This window comes from Cuculus canorus, chromosome 3, assembly GCF_017976375.1.
Source record: "Cuculus canorus isolate bCucCan1 chromosome 3, bCucCan1.pri, whole genome shotgun sequence".
Lineage (NCBI taxonomy): Eukaryota > Metazoa > Chordata > Aves > Cuculiformes > Cuculidae > Cuculus > Cuculus canorus.
The window spans coordinates 118,593,903-118,617,768 of NC_071403.1; the positions used below are offsets into that span (position 1 = coordinate 118,593,903).

At 44.6% G+C, this 23,866-nt stretch overlaps 1 protein-coding gene across 2 annotated transcripts in view; it reads left to right on the forward strand.

Moving 5' to 3' along the window:
• KLHL29 (kelch like family member 29) overlaps positions 1–16,236 on the forward strand; it is a 410,457-nt gene extending 394,221 nt beyond the window's left edge. The window contains exons 14-15 of one of the 2 annotated variants that reach the window (XM_054062520.1): positions 818–962; positions 13,923–16,236. In XM_054062520.1, the coding sequence (XP_053918495.1) occupies positions 818–962; positions 13,923–14,106 (329 nt within the window). In that variant the 3' untranslated portion in view covers positions 14,107–16,236. The remainder of the gene's footprint in view (positions 1–817; positions 963–13,922) is intronic. The other variant, XM_054062521.1, reaches the window with a different exon arrangement.
• Positions 16,237–23,866: the final 7,630 nt, after the last annotated feature.

Below are 23,866 nucleotides of genomic sequence, written 5' to 3' on the forward strand. Positions count from 1 at the left end.
CCAACTGGCTCATGTTTAATAATGTGCATATGGCGTGCTAGCAGCATACAGGACAAGTCAACTAATTAAATTAGAGTGATTTTATTCGATAATTTATGGTTAGTTTTACCAGGATTTCTAATAATACCGCAGCTAACACAAGAATTTTAAAGCATCCTTGGAAACTCTGATTGAACTTAGGTTAAGGGACTTGCGTAATTTCAAACTCCAACCTCACACACTTTGTTGATAAAACACAGGACTGCTTGGAGGTATGTGCACACCTGAAAATAAAAATGCAGGTGAATTTACAGGAAAATAAAGGAGGCGGAAAAAATCTCAGGAAATCTTGTGGATTTTGTGGGTGACCTTCCCACAAGCAAAAGCGGAATACAGAAGAGAACCAACTGTTGGATATTATTAAGGGTGTCTCTGCACTGTGGGTTTCTTCTGTACTTAGCTGCTGCACAGACATGGGAAGCATCTGAGTTAAAATTTGCAGCAATTCAAAATTCTGAAGCAACTTGACATCTTAATTTCACGTGTAAGAGTGGAGCTTTCACGGTGACTCCATTAGGCTATGGGAGAGGATAATTGTACTTTACCAGTTTAGAGGGAGGCGTGTACTGGGTGATGAAGGACTTAGGAACTTTAAAAGTGCCTTTGAGAACTTGGAGAGAGAAGAACAAAACCAGGAAAGGTTTCCTCATTTTTCTTTCCCTAGCCGTGGAGGTTTAGAGAAGCGTGACTTATCTATGAATAAGGGGAATGTATAAATAAAAAAACAGTCTCCAAACCTGAGCCTAAAACTGATCTCGGTGTTGCTTTCCATTGACAGATAACAAATATGCTCCTGCAGTCACTCTCAATGGGTTCATCTTTATTCTTGGAGGAGCTTATGCACGAGCAACCACCATCTATGACCCAGAGAAAGGCAATATTAAAGCAGGTCCCAACATGAACCACTCCAGGCAGTTCTGCAGGTGAGAAAAAAAAAAACCATTAAATCTGAATTACCGGTGCCTTAACATTTTCTGCTGATATATAAGCTAATACAACCTAACAGTGAAAGGGAGAGGGGAAGGGAGGTGTGTACCGTCTCGGGGTTTTCCTCATCTCTTTTGTGCCTGTTCAGGGATGCAGCATTTCCTAAAGTGCGCATCCAGGACCCTACTATGGTTCTTGCGTCTCTTCACGTTCAGGCGCGATGGATTGCGGGGAGGGACATGTGTTGGGCTCCTCCAGCAGACTACAGGAACACCATTTTCCTCGGTTTGCCATGTGTAACTGGAGGTTGATAAATACCTGCTGTAGGAGAGACCACCATAATGCGGAACATGTTTTTGCTATATTAGTTAAAAGATCCTTGAAAGAAGAAAAAATACTGAATAAGCACCACACGCTGATATTAATTATTATTTATTATGTGCTTTTGATTGCTTTTTGGGCTCCTTCTCCAATCCTGGTCACAGGTTTAATAAACTTCCCAAATTGGCTGACAAAAATAAAACTTGGCACCCATCACGGGTACTGGCAGCACTTAAAGGCCTTTCGAAAAGTATTACGTGGCTGTTACAGAAAGACGGGCTTGTTTCAGGCTTTATCCAGCGCCAGCCCCTTGCAGAGCAGATCCCTGTGCTGGGGACTGGCCGAGCTATCGGTTTCATGGGGAAAAGCTATTACTGGGCTGCAAACACGGCCGTAGGTGCTGGGTGAGGGGTTGTTATTGATGGCTGATGCAGCAGCATCTCAAAGCACAAAGCAAAACCAGTCGTGCCGGGCAAGTGAAACATCAACTGGGGTGGGAGGAATAACAGCAATGGGGCAGCAACTGGGCCCACAAAAGACCCACATCTCCTGCCTCTTCAGCCAACAGTGCCTCTCTTTGCCCCATGGGTGTCCCCAGCCCTCGTTCTACGGTGGGAAAACACCTCTGTGTTTAACTTGTTGCATTTAACTTTTTGTTTTGGTGCAGGTGAAAAAATTCCTTTTTAAGAAAGCATGCTTGGTTTCTCTCTTCAGGCTGTTTTTTTTCTGGTTTTCTTCTTTTTTTCCCCCCTTTTTTTTAATTAATTTAAGGAGCGCCCTCTCTTGGCTGCTGAAGCGTATTTTCTTGTAAGTAAATAGCAGGCTCCATCCTGGGAGCATCCTGTGCTAAGGTCAAGCCTTCCTTCTCCCTCCGCTCTAGCAGGAGGTGAAGTGGGATGAGGAGAAGCCTGCAGTGCTCAGGCAGCTGATGATAATATTTTTCTCCCGAAAACCAGAAGTAAAGGGTACAGTGCAGCTCAGGGTTAGATTCCTAACCAGTAAACTCAAAGGCAAGGGACTTGTACATCTGATTCATTCCCGTATCTTCACATAGAGAGGGGTGAACTGATCTTTGAACATCTCTGTTGTGTAAAACTTAACAAAAATCTGTTAATTAACAGTCTGGAATACACGACAAGAGTGTGTTGCAGGAGTGATTTTAACCAGAGGCTTTTGGCTAAGCATCTCACCTGAAAACTTCCCATTTCTAACATGAGGGATGCTTTGCTCTGCACCTCACAGAAGGCGATCCAGTGAGATACCTTGTGATGGACCGAGGAGAGTAAACCGGTGACCTGAATATCAGGTTCTGCTTAGGCATCCCGATAAACTGGCTTTGCTCGAGTAGAATATGACATCTGTCAGTAAAAAGTAACTTCAAACTTTTAAACGATTTCCTTTTCCAAAGCCTAAAGCAGCAATGGAAACCTACATTTATAGGGGGATAGTCACCGAAAAAAGTTCAGTACATCCCATACAGATGCCAAAAAGGGCACAATTTCAAACATTCTTAAATGTGCTGGGGAAAATATTTCAGCCAAAATGAAATATGAAACCCATAGCAAAAAATAAATAAATCTCTATGTATGGAAATAGGGAAAATGGGAGGTTGGCAGAAACGAATTGGTTAAAAACTGGCTATTGCTACAGGAGGCCAAGGGAACCAGTGAAGTACTAAGGATAATTGGAGTGAAAAAGGCATTTAAAACATTTTGGGATCAAATTGGTTTATTGTATTTGGTTACAAAACCATTGTTGATGAGGTAGCAAAGTGTAGCACAGACTGATGGCATGGATAGTTCTCATTTGTATTTGGAAGGACACGACAAGGTTTGATTCCATATTCTGCTGTGAGGGACCAAAAGCTGTCACTGTTGGCAGCAGGGGAAAATGGGATCTCAGAAATTAAGTTCTCACATCAGGCAATGCGGCTGTCTTAGACACAGGCATCTTTAGAGACTTCGCTGAGAAGCTGATTGAACGACTAATGTTGACTTTTAATGACTCTTAAAGTTCAGGATGGATCAGGGCACTGACAAAGTGCTTCTGTGTTTTGAAAAGGTGAAAAGGAGAATTTCAGTAAAGCAATTAATTTTGCAAAGTACCAACATCAGGCTAAGTGGTCTCACTTAGCCTCATGTTGGTCCTCTGAAAAAAAAAACCGAAGTGGTTAATTTGGGATTTCATCAACAAATAACTAGATGCTAATAATATAATGAACAGCAATCAATGCACTTTCCTGGAAGATGGGTCTTGAAAACTAACCTGTTTTCTTTTGCTTTTGGGGGGGGAATGGTGTAACTTCACTTTGGTTTTTAATAAAACATGCCTGGCTGCTAAAGACAACTGTGATGCTATAATATACTGCAGTTTCTCCAAGGTATTTGGCTGGTATTATATGGAATTAACCAGGCACACATTAGAGAGATTAAATCTGCTTCACTGACAGATCTCAAAATGTATTTGCTAATGAGAAGATATAATTGAGCAAAGCCACTGGTAGCAAGCATTGATTCTTCTTCAATGCTGTTTCTTCCCAACAATCCAGGTAATAGAAAATCTCCCCTGGCAAAGGCTGCACGTGGCATAACACTTGGTGGGTAAAAAATATTATGGAAGGAGCTGTTTTAGCCGGCTACCCGCGTGTCTCACGCAGACGGTCTCAAGGTAGCAGCGGTATTTTAAATGCAAAGTAATAGATGGAGGGAGCACAATCATAGCAGCCCTGCTCCCCTTAGAAATCCAGGCACTCAGAGGAGGACATAAAAGAGGCCACTCAGAGCTACCCAACACAGGCTCTCATTGCAATGCGGTGGATAAAAGGTCAGTGCGATGTTGGATATACAATATGAGCCCTAATACCGAAAATGAAAACAAGTCGAACCGGGGAAGAGCGGGTGCTGCTGCGTACGGCGCCGGCGAAATGAATGCAGGTCTTGGGTCCCCGCATCAACATGTGGAAATATCAGCAGAAGTTCAAAGGAAAGCTGCAAAACTGACCCCCGGGTTGCAAATCAAATCTTTGACACGAAATCTAAGGAGTTTATCAAAGAAAGGCTGAGAGGTGATTTGATCACTGGGAGCAAATGGAAAAGCTTTCAGTCTCTCAGACAAAGGCGTAGCAGGTTACGAGGGCTCAGAAGTCAAGTTACACCTCTCAGCCTTGAAGTGAGGCACTTTCCTAACAGCGAGGATAATTAAACAGCAAGGGAGGGGGCGATATCACCAACACTCAGGGTTTTTAAGAGAAGGTTAGATATATTTCTAAGACGAATGCTGTCTGGGAAAAAGTCCATGACCTGCATAAATACAAGCTCAGATTAACTAAGCACAGAGATCCCTCCCTTCTAACCGTAGTCTATGAATCTATAGATTCTTTGTTCCACTCATTAGCGTGGATCACAAAAAAAAAACATGGTTTAAAAGCAGTGACATAAACAACTTAAAAATTAACTGCATGCTATTGATCTCTTCTCACCAGGAATCATTCGATACTGAATTTTCTGGGAAAAAAAATCTTGACCGTGTCACTTTTATTTTTATCTGCACTGTTTGTACATGTTAGTGACTAGGGAGCAGGATGGCTTGAAGCACGGGGGGAAGAAATGTGTGCGACATTGCCTACCTGTGAAAAATTAAAGGTCCATTCAAATAGTTTTAATATAAAGTTAAATTACTTTTAATGAAAAATGAAAAATAAATGGTTTGGGTCTCCAGCTCACAGTGAACAGAAGAGCAAATAGAGCATCATTTTCAGATTAAGCCCAGCCTGATGGAAGTCGATAAGAAATTTGTGTTGACCTAGTATTAACCCTTTGAGGGCTGGTGCCAAATGAGCAAAGAGCAATAATATGCCTGAAGAGTTCTAAAAAATTGATTGAGAGTTTACACGCAGGTCTTGAATGTCTTCCGCATAATATGTGAGGGTGAGGGAAATATTTGGCATTTCCCAAACATTAGGCAAGCGTGACCTGTTTGCCACCATAGACCCCATTTCAGTTTGGCAACTCCTGTTCATTTGTGGGCTCTTTGGTGGCAGAGGCAGCAACCAGCCGGGATGAGGAGCCAGCATGATCGCTCCTTGCTCTGCCAGACATTTCCCTCCAGAAAGAATTGCAAAGACTCTCCTCCAGCTCTGGCAAGTCCTCCCTTTGCAGGCAGGCGTTCTCTCTTCCCACCGTGCCCTTCAAGGGTTTATTTTTCCACAAGTAAAAAGAATACCAAATGCATTTCTGTGCATGATTAAAAATTCCATATTCTGTTTGCTTAGGATGCAGGCAGCGTGCAAACAGGCGTGTGCTGCAGAGAGCCTCCACGGGGCAACAGCGGCAGCATGATGGTGCCAGCAATAATTCCAAAGCAGCTAATTTAGTACCAGCAATTCCCAACAGACACCAGAAAAGCATTTTCTTCCTCCTCCTCCTGACTGTTAACCAGTAAGATTTATTAGATGGTTCTGCCAAATGGAAATCTTTAATAAAACTTCGACTCAGGCTGAACAGCACAAAACCAGGGTCGGTTTCTGGGTTTCTTTTTTCCCCCTCTTCTTCTCAAATAAGCCCTTGTTTTTGAACAGCGAAGCATGGTGACTCCTGTGCTTAACTATGAGGCATTGCTAATGAACTGCACCAGCCGCAGACTCCCCCCTGCCGATTCCTTTCCTCTTTGCAAAGTTTGTGATAACTCCAGGCACAGGAAGGGGTTAGAGCACAGCTTGTTTGGATGGATATTCCCAGGTGAAGCTATTATGGAGCAGGGTTCCTTAACAGCCACACACTTCTCGAGCCCACAGACGTAAAGGCTGGTCTGCTCAGCAGCGTTTGCAGCTGGGAGTGTTTGTGGTCCGTAAGGGAAAACTGAAATCTTCCAGCACGTCTGGAAGGAGACGTGTGGCAGGGACTGTGCTCCATGGACGGCAGATGATAACTGCCTCACCAAACTAATAGCAATAATTCCTGTAGCAGTTGATGACATGAAGGATTTCAGTGTTCATTAAAGCGTAACTGATACAGGCAGAGCACTCAGGCTGTTACTGATGTGCGATGGACTTTGGAATAAAACATTGCTGGTTTTCAGCAACAAATAACGATGCCGCATGATGGTTTTGGATCATTAGCAAGGTAAAGTGCTCGCAGAATAGGGGAGAATATAGCTGGAGTTTGGCCAAAACACCCACACTAATAATCCCGCTCCAAGAAGTGGCATGATATCCTCCTAATTGACCATGACTAATCTGGACCCTCATTTATCCATCTCATTGTAAAGATGACACCTCTGGCAGCACAACACAGCCACCCGAGCTTGAGTCCTCCTTCTCAAACGTAGCAGCCTGGTTGCCAGCGTGGCCGCGGATAGCCATGGAGCTTGGCAGCAGAGCTACCAAACGCAGGACAACACCTCAGCACCCTGAGCACCACCGCGCACCGAGATGGCAGCGATGCCTTTCACTTCGGTGTTGCAAACCACCATGTAGTTTGCACTAAAAGGTCCCTGGTTTAAGCGAAAGCTGGTGGGACACCCGGAGCTCTGCCTGGCACTGCGTGGAGCTCTTTCCTGCGGTAGCTTTTCTTATCCTAGCACATACTCTGCCTACTCAACAAGCATCGTTCGCTTCCACTTCCAGTAAAGCTCTCCTGAAATATTCGAGTAGGAAGGAAATTCATCCACTGATAAATGCAGGGATTTTTCTACTTCTAAGCAGATTCTGTGTCTCTCTAACTGATAATATTTAATAACCTTTATGGAACTGCTCCAAATAAATTAGTGAGCACATGTGCATGCATAGGCAGGAGTGGGGAGGGAGAGGAGCTTTGTTTGTGGGCTCAGAAGATATTAAGTTTCCGGGAATCAAAACAACATGCTAATTCAGCTGTTTCAAATCTCTTTTACAATCTTAGACTTTACAATATGGGATTTTTTTTCTTGTTTTTTTACCATTTCCTGATAAGGCTGATGTGATCTTTAGGACTAAGCAGGAAATTTTGAACTAATAATAATCAAAATTAAAAAACTTTGCTGGTAGTCCCACTGCTTAACGCTGTGTCTAACCATCACGACTGGGAGAGAGAAGGGATGGAGCAGGAGCTCCCAGGCACTTGTCTGTCAAACAGTACAGAAGAGAGGCGCTGACATCCTCCGCTTTGGGTTGCTTCCATATTAGTAGCCTTCAGGAGGCTTTCACTATAAGATGCTTGGAGGGTCCACAACACTTTTGGTGGCCACCAAGCGAATGGCAGCTGAGCTGGGGTCCTGGCTCATGTGTGCCGAGCCCTGGTGGTCCGTGCCTGAGCTGGAGCACCCGTAGGACAGGGTTTGCAAACACATCAAGTTGTTGAGCAGACAGCGAGGTTGATGCTGAAGTGTGAGTTAAGAAGTTGATTAAAAAGCAGTGCAAAGCGAAATGCAGCAACGAAGGCTCATTGGATCCTGGGCTGCATCCACAGGGGAACTACTAGATTAGATAGAGATGTGATCATCCCATTCTGCTCAGCGCTTGTCAGTCTATACCAGGAGTACTGCGTCCACTTCTGGTCCCCACAACTCAAAAAAGACATGGACAGACTGGAGCTGGTCCAAAGGAGGACCATGAAGATGATCAGAGGGCTGGAGAACCTGCCTTACAAAGAAAGAAGGAGCTAGGTCTTTTCTGCCGGGAGAACAGGAGGCTCAGAGGGGACCTCACGCTATTCCAGCACTTAAAGGGTGGCTACAAGGAGGAGAGAGGCTCTTCACAAGGAGCCACGTGGAAAAGACAATGGGTACAAGTTGCACCAGGAGAGTTTTCATCTCTGTATAAGAATTTTTTACAGTGGGAAGAATCAGCCACCGGAACAAGCTCCCTAAGGATGTGGTGGAGTCCCATCACTGGAGGTATTCAAGGTGCAAGTAGACAGGGTGCTAGATTATCTCATGTAGTTTCCCCTTCCCATGAAAGGTTGTACCAGGTGTTTGAGGGCCTTCCAACCTGGGCTGTTATACAATTTCATGATTCAATGATTCGCTTTGTCCATTAAGTCTTTTAATGGCCAGCTGTCAGCAAGGGATGTCCTCTGCCACCTGTTTGCTCGAGCTGGAGAAGGACTGCAAGGTGGATAGGCAGAGAAGAGATATAAAGAGATGTTCAGATTACACGAGCATTCCAGTAGTGGACAGCCAGGTGCCTCTCAGCCCCACTGTAATTTTCTTAGGAGCATGATTCATAGCTTTGTGGAGGTCAGCAGATGGACAGAACTAGTGGCGGCAGTGTCAGGGGATCGACCGTGCTCATGGTTTGGGCAGTGAAGGACATATTGACACCTCGGGTGACTCAGCTGCAGGTCAGTACGTGAAGCCTCTAGTAAGCAGCAGTAATTACCCGGGGAGCGGAAAGCAGAGTTGTTAGGAAAATGCTGAAACTTATTTTCCTGGAAGAGTGGATGAAGTGACTTCCATTTTGATGCCGATTACCATCACCCTGGATGTTCTGCTGGAGAGATGGAGGTCAGGCTGCTCCTTAGCTGAGGAGGTCACTGCCCCTGAAGTTGCTGGAGCTTTTGTGTCTCCACAGCAAGGCTCTGCGGCGCAGAACTTCCTTCCTTCCCAGGCTCTGACAGCCTGTAATCATTTCATCTCTCAGGATTAATGGCACCAAGCAATAAACTCGCATCCTAATTATTGTAATTATTTCTTTCTTTGTACGTCAGCCTTGGTAACGATGTTTTTACAGCTGATGGGATGGAAGGGAGGGGAGAAAAGAAATATTGTCACAGTAATGAAGAGAGAGCAATGAGCATACTCCTTTCCACTGACTTTCCTCAAGGTTTTAGACCCCACTTGAGTTTCCTGTTCCCTAATGTCCCAGAAATTCATAGACTCATAGAATGGTTTGGGTTGGAAGAGAACTTAAAGCCCATCCAGTTCCACCCCCTGCCATGGGCAGGGATACCTCCCACTGGCCCAGGCTGCTCCAAGCCCCATCCAACCTGGCCTGGAACCCCTCCAGGGATGGGGCAGCCACAGCTTCCCTGGGCAGCCTGGGCCAGGGACTCCCCACCCTCATTGGGAAGAATTCCTTCCTAATGTCTGATCTAAATCTTCCCCTTTTTAGTTTAAAGCCATTACCCCTTGGTCTGTCACTATATGCCTTTGTAAAAAGTCCCTCCCCAGCTTTCTCATAGTGCCCTTCAGGTCTCCCCAGAGCCTTCTCTTCCCCAGGCCGAGCAAGTCCGTCTCTCTCAGCCTGTCCTCAAGCAGAGGTGCTCCAGCCCTTGGATCAGCTTTGTGGGCTCCTCCTCTGTTCCAATAGTTCCATCTCCTTCTTATGTTGAGGATTCCAGACCTGGACACAGGACTCCAGGTGGGGTTTCATGAGAGTAGAGTAGAGGGGCAGAATTCCCTCCCTCGCCCTGCTGGCCACGCTGCTTTGGATGCAGCCCAGGACATGGTTGGTTTCTGGGCTGGGAGCACACGTTGCCGGCTCATGTCGAGCTTCTCATCCCCAGCATCCCAAATCCTTCTCCTCAGGGCTGCTCCCAATCACAGCATCTCCCAGACTGGACTGAAACCGTATTGCCCCGACCCAGGTGTAAGACCTTGGCCTTGGCCTTGTTGAACCTCATGGGGTTCTCACAGCCCCACTTCAGCCTGTCCAGATCCCTCTGGATGACATCCCGTCCTTCTGGCATGACAACTTTACCACTCAGCTTGGTGTCATCTGCAAACTTGCCGAGGGTGCACTCGATCTTGCTGTCTCAATTAGCAGTGATTGTCTTAATACTGCAAAGTAGCAGCAATCAAGGACTAAATTCCTAATTGATCTTAAGTACCTACCTGCCACTTTAGCCTCGGAGATATCTGAATGTCTCCAAAGTCCCCTGTGCACGTAAGTGCCCGCTGCGTACTTAGAACTGTTTCTTGATAGCTGGAATAGCTCCCTGTTTCTCTGAACCTCAGGCGTGACTCACAAGCTGAGCATTATGCCAATCTTATCTCGGGGAATTGCATACGGAGGGGGCAGAAGTTACTCTAATCACATTTAAAATTCATGCAGCTTTTCAGAGGGTGGCATTCAGCATCCATTTCTTCCCCGACACATTAGCACCACGACGGGAGGCTACAGTACTGAGCTGCTTGTCACAGCTGCTGGGCAGGAATTTCTTTCTGTGCTGTAGTCCAGGTGCTGGAGAAGAAGAGCAGTGTTTGCCCGCTCGCTATAACCCGTAATTCCAAACGTGGACTTGGGATGAACCCAGATCCTTGTGTGAAGGTGTGCTTGGCTGCTCAGCTGCTCTACAGTTTAGAGTAGCTGCTGCCACAGCCGAGGCTTTACTAGGAGAAACGTGGGCAGCTAAGATACTACACAGGAATCATAGAATGGTTTTGATTGGAAGGGACCTTAAAGATTATCCAGTTCCAGCCCACCCCACCCCCACCTCCCGCCATGGGCAGGGACACCTCCCACTGGACCAGGAATTTGTAAAGCCCCCACAACTCAGTTTAGAGCCCTAATATGAGATGCCTAAGGGAATACCTGGCATGCAAGGCCAGACTTCAGCCATGCCACACCCAGCCAGCTGGGAAGGGCTGGAGGTTGCTTGGCTCCTGTTCCCAGGGTCTCGTATGGCATAGGTGGAAAGGTCTCCACATAGGAGATCTCCCTCTGTCCATCCCCTTCTTCCCGTCCAGACCAACAGCTCCGTGCAGAGCAATGTCATCTGGTATCATAGAGTCGCTTGGGTGAAAAATACCTTTGAGATCATCAAGTCAAACCGTACCTGTCCACTGCTAAACAAGATTCCTGAGCACTTCATCTGCGCATCTTTTAAACCCCTCCAGGGATGAGGACTCCACCACCTCCCTGGGCAGCCTCTGCCAGGGCCTGAGAACCCCTTCAGTGAAGAAATTTTTCCTGATGTTTATTCTGAACTTTCCTGGTGCAACTTCAGGCCATTTCCTCTCATCCTGTCACCTGTCACTTCGGAGAAGAGACCAACACCCACCTCGCTACAACCTCCTCTCGGGCAGTTGCAGACAGCGATAAGGTCTCCCCTCAGCCTCCTTTTCTCCAGGGTAAACAACCCCAGGTCCCCTAGCCAAGTAAGGGAGTGAGCAGTAAGCATTCGACAGGCCCTGCACGTAGGCGGTAACAGCCACGAAGGTCCTGTGCTGTGTTGGTGTGAGGTGTGACCTTCCAGTATATTAAAATATATATATTTTATATATATATATATAAAAAATATATAATAATATATATAATATATATTTTATATATATATAATATATATATATATAATATATATATAAAATATATAGCGTGGCCACACCAGTATATTAAAATTTAGCTGAGGCCATTCATGGGCACTGGACGTTGATCACCAACACTGCTGGAACCAGTGCCAGGCCCTGTGCTCCACACTAGTATTTCTTTTAATCTCCCATTATTGATCGTTCTGCAGCCAGATCTTTCTTGGGGATCTTGTCTTTGTTTGGGAGTTTGATTTTTCCCACCTCACCTAACAAAATTGCTAAATTAACCCATTTGGAGTTCTTTTCTAATGACAGGTCAGCATTTTGTTAGAGAACCAAGTCAGCAAAGCTACTCTGTACTGCAGTCCATCTCTGACACTGGACCCTCTTCTGCCCAGCACATCCCAAACCGTATCCTGATTCAAATAAGCTTCCATCTCCTTCAGCTTCACTATCGAGAAAACAAAGTGAAACAGACCACTACCGCTGCTGCTGCTTTCTAAACTCTCTTTTCTAAATGCTTACCCTGCTGGTTCCAGCAGCCCGTCGGTCACATCAGGGTTCTTTCAGCATGGGGTGGGACCATCCTCCCTCCCTTCCCGTGATGTATTTTGCAAGCTGTAATTCCCAGCCTTCCTTCATTTTAAATAGTAACTCGTTCCAATACAGAGATGGTCCTCCCACCCCCCAGCAAATATTTTAGTCCTAAACGGTGGCTTAATTTGCACATTTATCTGATTTACTGGGTCAGCTGGTCCTGCCACCTCTGCTCCCTTCTGGCCGCAGGGACCTCATCCCTGGCACGAGTCCCTGCCTGGCAGTGCCGCCAGCCCCGATTCCTTTGGAGTTGGGCTCAGTCTCTTTCAGAGCCGTCTTTCAGGATGACACGTGCTTTACTCAAGTCCTCCCTTCTTCCCCATTTCTCCCTGACGTTTCAAAAATAATTACCAGTGGTTCAGTAAGTTCATTAGCAAAGTCCCTTAGGACCCTGGGCTATGTATCATCCAACCCTGCTGATTTGTGGATAGGCTCTAATCAAGTGTTTCAAGTCTCTCTCTCCTTCCTCCTCCTTTCAGATTAACAGTTATTTTGACAAGATTCTCATTATTTCCTATTTCCTGGCGGTACCCAGGGACCAGGCTTATTTGAGTCCTCACTGTTGTCATTGTGGGTTTATTTTTAACCTCAGGCTCTGCTTCTCCGCAAGGACATCAGAGTTTTGTGTTCTTCAGAAACACGTGGCTTCATCGGTGCCATTTTAGTCTCGGTTCGTCCTGGGTCTTCCAGAGCTCTTTTGCCTTTATCACTTTGCATTCTTCTTCTTCCCACTGCTCCAAAATTAGCTGGAAGAAATAACTTCGCTCTTTGCAGTCTACAGGATTACTACCCTTCTCCAGCGTCTTAGATCCAGGTCACCTTTTTGGCTGCGATTAATTTCTTGTCCTCTCCTCCCTTTTTGTCCTTGCTGTCCTCTGACGTGTACGCACTCTCCGCATCTCCATTTTCCTTCCCAACATAACCACCCAGCTGCCTGTCGTCCTTCCGCCCTTTCCGAAGACACACGCAGGAGCCCATCCCCTTGTTGCCCGTCTTCATTAGCGCAAAGTGAGTGCCATGCCCTGTGCGCGCACTTGGAGAGGCCAAGGTAGGTTAAGCGGGAGGAGGAAGAGATGCAGCCAAAGGGCAATTTTTCTTTCACATACCTCTCACACCTGTGTGCCGTCCCTCCCAGCAAGAGCCTGCAGACCGTGGGTTTAGCCCAGCCTCATTATCTTTGAGCCAAGACACGTCTGAAGCCAAACACATCTGCTTTTAAAAAGCAGTAAGCGGTTTTGTCTTCTTCAGCTGCTCAGCCAGCAGACTTCTGTGCTCCAGGTGGCCTTTCCACTTGGGTGGACAAGGAGGACAACTCAGCAGGACCTCCAAGTGCCCGCATCAGAGCTCGAATGCAGAAGGGGCTGAAGCAACAGAGTATTTTTTGGAGGTTTTCTCCCCTTTTCATCATCCGTCGATAATGAGAAGAGTAACTTGAAGTAAGGGTTTATTCCCAAGGCAGCAGAGACCTCAAATTGTTTGGATTGCTTTTGCACGTGCCTGGTGTTACAAGGACATGCCATCCCACTACACTTGCTGCAGATCCCATCTGTGGTCTGGGGAAACGTCTTACTTGGACTAATTTCTGGTTTTTAGATTAGAGATATTTACCCGAGTGATGGAAACACACAAAGAAAAAAAAAAAAAGGATTAATTTGGGGAGAGAATAGAGAAATGTCCACACGGCTTTATATAGCTAAGAATGAAAAGTAAATTCATAGTTTACCTCTCGTTACAAAAGACTGGGTTTGTTGTGAGCCTAAAAAGAAAATTGTTGGGCAATAAGACTAACTAAAACTTCCTTTTTTTTCATACAGCGCTGTGGTTCTGGATGGAAAAATTTATGCCACTGGTGGGATCGTTAGCAGCGAAGGACCTGCCCTGGGGAACATGGAAGCCTACGACCCGAAAACAAATACATGGACACTTCTACCAAACATGCCCTGCCCTGTTTTTCGACACGGCTGCGTAGTAATCAAGAAGTACATTCAGAGCGGCTGATGTTACCCAGGAGTTGGACGGAGAACTGTTTGTACCTGTTGAAAGCAGGCAAGAAGAATACTACTACTTAAGAAACAAAAGCAGCGAAGCCAGCCAGTGAACATATTGCTCTAAAGTCTTGAATAGTGTCTACATTGAATGTAGAAAAATCATCCTCACCTTTTGGTGAACAAGGAGCAGAGAGCTCCGTGCTATGTAAGATATTGTAACTTAATAATACAAGGGTGTCACTAGATGTTATAGTGGCACTTGTTCTGGACGTCGGCTTTTGGTCAACCCAGGTGCAATAGAATTTCACATATTTTTTAAGCTGGGGAAGAGAGGAAAAAAAGAACAAAATCTGCATTTTACTTCTAGAGCTCAAGCTTGATTCTTAAAATAACCATGCAGATTAGTTTTACTATTACACTTTAGGCATCAATCTATTTGAAAGGTCAAAGTGTCCTTACCACTTTGATTCCTACATTTGTTTTTAACAAATACATGCTTTTCAATACCAATGACTGAGAGGAATCTTGTGTTGCAGATGGCTTACATGGATGTCAGTCTTCCATCAGCTCAAATGAATATTTCAGTTCTCTAGAGCAGAGCCCGGGAGAGGGGTGAGGTGGGGACTGGGGAGAAGAAGAGTAGCCATTGGCAACAAATTCCATGTAAAATGCTGAAAAAACAAGGTCTGTTGGGCTGGATGAGTTTCTGCTCCTGGTGATATTTGTGTGGGCACGTGTGGCTGTGCCCACAGGGGAAGGCGGGGGCGGGGGGGGGGGGCCACTTCCAAACCTTTTCTTCCCAGTTTCTGCTGATGAATGAACATGGAGTGCTCAATTCCCGTAATGCAAAGAGAAAATGCTTTCAATTCCAGAGGCATTTCCTTCACTTCTGATTGGGATCGCTTTAAAACACAAAGCGTTGTGTAGGATTTCCACGTGTTCATCAAAGGGAGAAGATGCCTCCTGTCACAGCTATGCACTCAGTTTTGGCTCTCAACCAGAATTCCTTACGTTGGGATTATACGCCACTATCTTTTATGTAAAGTTTGACAGGTATTTTTTATTTTATTTTATTTTTCAAGTTTCCCCATAGGTGTGGAAACTTAAACTTCTCTTATTTACAGCTTTTAAACACACGAGTTTAAATCCCATGGTAGCAAAATACATAGCCTTCAGCCCAGTACAAGAGACTGAAAAGGATTACTATGTAGAGTTGTAAGTATATGCACAGCACAGGGGTTATATTTTTCTATATATTAAAATATTGTCTATCCAGAGAGCATTGTGATGTGGAAATTCTTTATAAATTTATACACGAAAGGATCAAGTGGGAGGTGGACCGGGTACCATAGAGGGCGCTGGGGAAAGAATCTTCAAATTCACCAGTAGGAAGCAACCCCAAGCTACGGATTGGTCTGATTTCTTTCCAAGTAGTGGGAAAAACAAAAAGTTGCCATACTTGCCTTTGCAGACTCAAATCCCAAATGCCATGCCAGTAATTCCAGACAGAAGGTCCTCTACAGGGCGTGGGTGAGATCTTACAGTCAATGTCTAGTTGAATTTCATACCAAATACGCTAGCCTTTTTATACGGAGGGAGGTCTGCCTACAGCTTTGGGGAAATCAATGCAGATGGTTCGCTAATCATCTTATTTTATTAATAATCGTTTATAAAATAAAAGAAAAAAAAATGAAATTTGTATCTCGCAGTATTTAAAGTGCTCAAGTCAGCCGAGTCACGCAAGGGGGTGACTCGAGTCTCTCATTTGACAGTGAGGTTCCAGCCTTTGTTATGCAGTTGTTTTATTTATTCTTTAAAGAAAACAAAATAAGCACAACGAAATTATATACTACTATGTCATTTAAAGTATTTTATGTCAAACAGGGTGCAAGTGTGAACCTAAAGATTGGAGCACAAGTTTCTAACTGCCTGGGGCAGGACTAACTTTAGTGTTGTTGTGTGTCTGCCTCCAAAGGAGGTGCTACCTGTCAACAAGACCTAAACACATTCAACATTTCCAATTTAGCTTATTTCTTCATTTCTCACACTGGAACAAAACTGGCTATTTCTGTGAATAATATTAAAAACAGGGTTATCTGTAATGGTATTGTATATAGTTTATGTTTCCTGTTAAGTTCTTGTTATATTATAATAAATATATTTATAGATCTAGATTCAGCATCCAGATTGGATTAATTTTGTCACAACTGACCAAGAAACAACGCTGCATGAACAGCGACTTCAGGTTTCATTCCAGCCATGGATGAAAATGGGTTCATTCCATCCCGCTCTTGCAAAGCCAGAAATGTCTTGCTAATATTAAAGTGTTTGGTAGCTTCCAGAGCACTTCCATTCTCCCTTCCAAAGGAATTCTTAGAATCGATTTTGGATTTTATTCAGCGAGACTATTTCTTCTTCATGGATTTTCTCAAGTAAAGAACAAAAGGGCTCAAGATAATTTGGGGGTTGGAAGTGAATGATCTTTAAGGTTCCTTCCAATCCAAGCTGTATTATGAGTCTATGATAACTTGGGAAGCTGTCTTGAAAAAAACAAACAAACAAACAAAAATGCTGAAAACCAGCTTTGTTTTTGTTTTTTTTTTGTTTGTTTGCTTTGATTTTGTTTTGTTTTAAATGGAAGTTAAGATTTGTACTGCATCGCTGCTGCAGTGTTTGAAAGATGAAAGCCATTTTCGCCTTATGGTCAAAATTCCTTCGTATCCAGAGTGGGAGCTCCGTAACTCGCTGGATACATCTTTCAGAGAGCACTTAAGTGGAGCCGTTCATGGTTTCTTTGATGTTTTATTAGGGGGTCATCTGGTAGTCGTAAAACCGGATACGGAACAAAGAGGAGCCAAATATAACCCGTGGCACATAGCTCTGCAGTGGAACATTGCAGCTGGGTCTGGGGAGGCATTATCTGTTCCGCACATTAACAGGAATAGTCTGACACACATTGGAATTGTCTCCGGTTCTTGCCGCCTACATCCGTGCGAGTATTTCAAAGCACGAACTGCAGTTCTTAAACATTTTAGTTCAGGCTTAGTGGCTCAGGTCAAAGAACCTGTGAAGATTCCGAAGGGCTGCGATTCAGTATTACACAACCGTGCCGCAATAATCCCCACCAAGTGGAATGAGTTGCCAACCTTTTCATCAGCGCTCCGGCAAGATCTCTTACTCAGCACTAGTCAATAATACTTGGTAGGATGAACAAGACACAGGCTATTTGCTTTACTTGTATGTGGAAATTATTTTAGTTCCCCTCTGGGAAGCCGGCTGAGCGCTTTTGCCAAATGAATCGTGCACGGATCTGCTCCGAGATTTTTTTTCTTTTTAAAAGCTTTAAGGAATTGAGGGGACAGGCTGGCGCAGCAGCCTGGCGAGGATGAAAACTCTTTTGTTCACTGGTTTGCCTCTCCCCTGGCTCACCTGGGAGGGAAAGCGATCTCCAAACGGGGCTGTTGGCTGCGTTCGGGTAATCGCCCACCCCTGACAATTTACACGAGTCATCCACCTTCCTCCCGTCGTTTCATCCAGCGGCAAACACGCTGTACTAATAAAACCTCAACAACCCTCTCTTTTAATTAACTGCAGCTCGGTGTTAAGGCTGAGCTTAGCGCGGTGCAATCGGAGCCAGCTAATTAGAGCGTTCGTTACACTTCAGCTTGCCCTTGGTGGAGTCCAGGCAAACCGAAGGCATCGAGCACCAGGTTTCCGCGGCTGCAGGGATTAGCGGGGAGAGCAGCCGCAGCCCGCGCTCCTGCCCGACGTTACGAGTACCGTTATGTTCGCTCAGCAGAGACGGCAAAGGCACAAACTGCTTCAAGTCTTTTACCCACCGGCCCAGCTTCTTGTGAAGAACATCTCTGGGAGTTGGAACCGATCCCAGAGCTTTTCTCTGCTGTCTCAAATGCAAGGGCAAGGTCTGAGAACCAGACTGCTCCCCCATCACCAGCAGGAAAAGGTGACTTAATATTCCAGCGGGGGATAAACCTACAAACAGGCAGTCGAGCCCTGGCAGGCTGCAGCCGGTGCCGGGTCCCAAGGAAGACGCCGACTCCGTACCCGCTTGGACATTTTTACAACTTGTCACACTCCTACAAGCTTTTTAAATTGGATGAGACCCTTCAGCTCACCCCTTAATGCCTCCTTTCCCATTTCAAGCCAGCTCAAAAACAGGAGCTGAAAGATGCTTTCAGCTGAAGCAGAGATGCCAGCACGTACGGGAAGGCAGCAGTGAGTTCCCGTCGTCGGCGAGTGTTCTGGGTTGATAACCGAAGGCTGCAGGAAAAGCCAGAAAGAAAACGGTCTGGAGGGAAGCAGATGGATGTGTCTCAGGCAGAGCGTTTCCATCACTCATTACATTAAGCTGGACAGCGATACCAGAACAGAAACACAGTTTTTCCTCCGAAAAGCCAATCTGTTCGAGGCACGATTAAACACTCGCTGAGGTTAGAATTCATGAAAGCGAGAGCTGCCGTCGCGCTCCTTACCCGAGCTGTGCGGCACAGGCAGAGCAGCACCGTCTGCAGCTGCCGGAGACTGGGAACAAAAAAAGAGAGTGGCAGACTACCTTGAAACAACGATGCTCCCTTTGCTAATCACCAGGGCTTTTTCTTTTGATAACGCACACTACTTTTAGTAATTCCTGTTTAGCTAGTGGATTTCTCAGAGTACCAAATTCAGTTTTTCTTCTCCTGAACAAGTTCTGTTTCAATCAGTAGCAGCTTTACACACAGAATTAAATGTTTTGGCTCAGTTACTACCTGGGAGAAGGATGCTCCAGCGCTGTCATCAAGCCAAATCCGCCTCTGAGTTTTTCATTAGTGGTGGTCTATGCAACTAAGGTTTGAAAAGCTGCCTGCTGGGTTTAATTTCATCATCTGTTATTTTTGACCAGCATCCTCTTTTGCCTGTGGAGTTCGTATCCCTGATCTTACACAGCGAGATTCATACTAGCAACAGAATCCAACCCCTTTGTGACTTGTCGAGGGAACGGCACCAATAACCCAGGGGTTTTAATTCAGTACACGCTTTTTAAGTGAATTCATATAGAAGGAGGAATTGTGATGGCAACTGAGGCTAAGCTGAAGATTGCTTTAAGTCATTTGGCCAAGAAGGCCAACAGCATCTGGCTTGTAGAAAAACGGTGTGGCCAGCAGCAGTAGGGAAGTGATTCTGCCCCTGTACTCAGCACTGATAAGCACACAACTCAAATCCCGTGCTCCGTTTTGGGCCCCTCTGTACAAAGAAGGCATTGCGTTACCGGAGCGTGCTCAGCAGAGGGCAATGGAGCTGGGGAAGGGGTTGGAGAACAGGTCTTATCAGGAGCAGCTGAGGGACCGGGGCTGTTTAGTCTGGAGAAAAGGAGGCTGAGGGGAGATCTGATCGCTCTCTACAATTGCCTGAAAGGTTGTTTGTGAGGTGGGTGCCAGTCTCTTCTCCAAAGGAAGAAGTGGTAGGACAAGAGGAAATGGACTGAAGTTCCACCAGGGGACGTTGAGATTGAATATTAGAAAAAATTTCTTTACCGAAAGAGTGGTGAAGCACTGGTAGAGGCTGATGGAGTCTCCACCCCTCAAGTGACAAAAAATCCTGTAGATGTGGCACTTTGTGACATGGTTTAGTAGGTGCGGTGGTGTTGGGGTGACAGTTGAGTTTGATCAACTTAGAGGTCTTTTCCAACATCAATGATTCAATAATTCTATTCTACGCCTCGCACCACAGGCTATACACACACTTTGTCCGTCATGTGGCATCAGTGATTTTTTCTCAACATTTTTGTGGCTAAAGAGCAAAGACCTAACTCGTACAGAGGCTTCAGCTCTTCCTTTTATAAAAACCACAGAAAGGAAGCAATTCCTCTCTGCTTCTTGGGAACTTAAAACAAAGCAGTCCCTAATTTGTAACACAACGTCCTCGTGCTGGTGGACAGCATCGGACTAAGGATCAGTGAACCGAACTGCGGAGGGGACGCACCGACTGCTTTAAGAGCCGAGCGTTATCGCTCTACCAGAAACACTGTCCCTCCACCCAAGTGAAAACAATCAGCCCTGGCAAAGTCAGCCTAAATTTCCAAGCCCACTGGAATTTCTGCAGCCCATTTCCATTATAAGACATCATCATTTAATAAGTTCTTTACCTTCATGCCCTTGGATGAATGCATTGCACCATTACCAAGGTTCAGTTTTACGCGCTTCAGTTTGTGCCCAGCTTTTCTGCCAGCTGCCTCTTTACATACCCAAACGTATAAATGCCACGCACAGCCTGTCCAGGGAAAATGAAGAGTAGGAGCGTGGCAGGGAGCACACATTATTTGTTTCTATTTGGCAAGAAGCATCCTATGGGGATTAAGCCATCCATTCTACCCAGAGAGGATATTTGACTTTCCCTAGTGGATAAGGGGTTTCAAATTCAGGAGGTAACCCAACACTCAACCATCTCCAGAAAGCCCAGAAGTCTCTGCCCTGCTGACATTCATTTTTAATAACACGTGGGTATTTCTAAAAGAGTGCTGCTAATGTGACAGTTATCAAAAGGGCGAGCGAAATGACGGGGTAATTACGGGGCACTCACCTGCCATCAATCCCAGGTAAAAATGGAAAGATGATATCTAACTAAACTGATCATGAATCAAAGAGATAAGCATAAATACGACAATTTTCTAGAAAATCGTCTGCATTACACAAACCTGATCTCATTCTCTGACAGGATTACACATTTGATTGATAAGGTAATAGATTTTCAACAGCATGTGACAAAATACTTCAGCTCTCTCACTGTACAGTATTCAGACAGCAAATATTAAGCAGGGTAAGAATAGGCAGATTAATTGAGGAATAGCTCATCTGTTCAAGTAATTCTCAAGTTGGTATTATCAGAGTAGTTCTAATGGGGGAATCCTCTTCCTTCAAAGTTCTTGAAGGAAAATGTTGACATCAATCACCAGTCAGAGACCTGTGGAAACAAGAGATCAGCAGAGCAGAAGGTATTGAGGGCCAAAAAAGTCATACGTGCCGTGCTGGCTCCTCTGGTTGGCTGGGACGGCTAAACCAAAACTCCTTTTAATAAAGCTAAGCAGGACCTCCGAGAGGTGGGAACAAGGAATACTGACATTCTGGATGCAGAACGGTGTTGTGAAAAGCTGCAAATCTGAGAAGAGTCAAGCAACAAGACCTCCCAGCCCAATTTCATGGCATAAAAGGACTGAATTGATCTTTGGATGACTAAAAGGGGGGACGGTGAGTAGGACACAGTGATTTTTAGCCCTATATATGGCACTGGTGGGACCGATGCTGGAATACCACATCAATTTCCTCTGTGAACAAATGTTTTAGAAGATGTTGAAAAATTGACCTACTGCAGAAAAGAGCCACAAAATTGACATAAAGGCTGGAGAAAATGCAGTGAAAGCCATAAAGAGCTCATTCTGCTCAGCAAAAAGACGACTGAGAGGCTACTTGATCACAGTGCATTAGTATCTCCGTGGGGAGGAGGGAATCTATGTATGAAAAGTCTAGAACATAAAGAGAAGACAAGAAGTGATGCCTGAAAGTAGAAGCCAGATGAAAATAGGCGAGGAATAAAGCACGTGTTTCCATCAGTGAACTTAACCACTTGATGAAAAGCTGAAAGAGCAGGGTAGACGTACAAACTGCAGATCCAAGACCAGAAGTCCTTCTTGCAAGGACTGTTAAGCCCAACAGAAGGCAGATCCTGTGCCTCCACGGGATTAAATCATACGCAGCACAGCAGCAGATTCAACCAACCAGTGTTTTCTGCTGACATTATTCTCTGTGAACAAACCCCAATTTTGTGACAAATTGCTTCACGTTTAAATCATCATTAGGTGTCAGCTCATTTCCATTTCCAAAATTTACGCTCATGTATTGGAAAGATTAACACTGTAAAATTGATGCTCAGCTCGTGCTTGTGTGGCTGTCATTCGAATCTGGTGAAAAGGAAGATTTTTATTTAAAAAAAAAAAAAAAAGCTTTCTGCCTTCTGGACATGCTTTAAATTTTAGAACAAGACTCTGGAGCACTCTAGCTCAAATATAAAGGCTAGACATTAATTTTAAACCAGTTACATCTCCAAGGCTCCATGAAAATGTAGTCTTACATGCTTGTAATTCTGATACTTAAAATGTCTACACAAAACAGTAGTTTATTACTAAACTGATGTTAATGGTCACATACAACATGTGACTATTCGCACTGTATTTCCTTTATCTCACTAAATCTCTTGTAATGTCAATGAGATTGCAATGGGCTTCACTTCAAAACTCACTTCATGTTTATATTCATTAGAAACTAAAACAGCAATTTGTCCTTCCCTATCACCTAAATCAGGTACCTCTGTTCATCCAAGCAGCCTCCACAGATAGAAGGGATTCTACAAGATGTAACAAAGTCAGCAACAGTGTGCAAGACCTTGAGAACAGAACAAGAGGTGCGCTTTGGAGATGAGAAATAATTCCTTAAGTATAACAGCATTATTTTCTTTCACTTAACATCAGGAAGACTTTTTTTTGCAAATTAATTTAGTCCAAACTTAATATATTTCCCTAGGATGAGTATTTTGGTCTCTGCTTTACTTCCTTTGCTGAAGAAATACCTCAAAGGGAGCCCTTTTGAAATCCCCCAAGTCTTTCCTTCCTCCCAACCCATAGTCTCAAAGCTGACGGGTCATTCAGGGTCCTACAAGCTCCTACTTCCATACAGTCACACTCAAACATCTCTGTGTTACAGCACAGTTCAAATTTAACACAAAGGGAGCTTCATCAAGATATAATTAGTCTCCACAAAACAAAACAAAAAAAACACAAAAAAAACCCAAAAACCCCCCAAGATGAAAAATAAGAGTGAGCATTCTGAGCTGCCACCCGGACTCAGGGACCTGTGCGTTTCTTACAGACACGCTGCCAAACTCCAGAAGGAAACAAAACCCAACACAGAGAGGAGCCCAGCACCGCAGAACCAGCTCTGCAGAACACCAACACATCCCAAGTGCTGCAGAAGTGCTGCCCCAAACACAGAGCCTGAACCACTTCTTCCTCTCTTCTCAACCTGCCCCACTCTTGCAATGGAATTTTAGAAGCCTTCTAACACAGCTTAACTCAATGATACCTGTTGTACCCAAAACTTGTTCCAAATCAGCACCCACCTATCAGCAAACCTTAATGCAGATGGCCAGATTGATAATAACATTCCACTAGGAGTGGTGAATCCATTTAAATATTAGCAGCTTATCATATATTTAAAGGAAAAGGATTTTCCCTGCTGTTAAAGTAAGGCTTAATATAGCATAACTCAAATGCATTCCTAAAATAAATGGAATTTAGTAGTCACAGTCATTTACTGGCAGTGGGTTCAACTGAAATACACTCCCTATGCAAATGATGACACTGGAAAAAATTACTCACCTGGAAATGGAATGAGGCTGAATTAATTAGTGTTCAAGTTTATAATCCCTCATTTTTACATAATTGTTACATGACCACAAGTGATGCATAAAAGGAGGAGAAAAAAAAATGAAGTGTTTGCCTTCATTAATCAGTTCATAAGTTTACTGATTTAGCTTGCGGAGTTTATTCACATACAATGTTATCTTAAAGCCCCGTATATTACAAATCCAAATCCTATCCAAGATACAGAACAAAAGGATCTAATTTTTTGTTTATTTAAATAAATTATCCGAGGGGCTTAAAGGAGGAAACAGGACGTGCAAAAGTGCAAACTCATGGAAATACAGGAGATGTCATTTCTAAA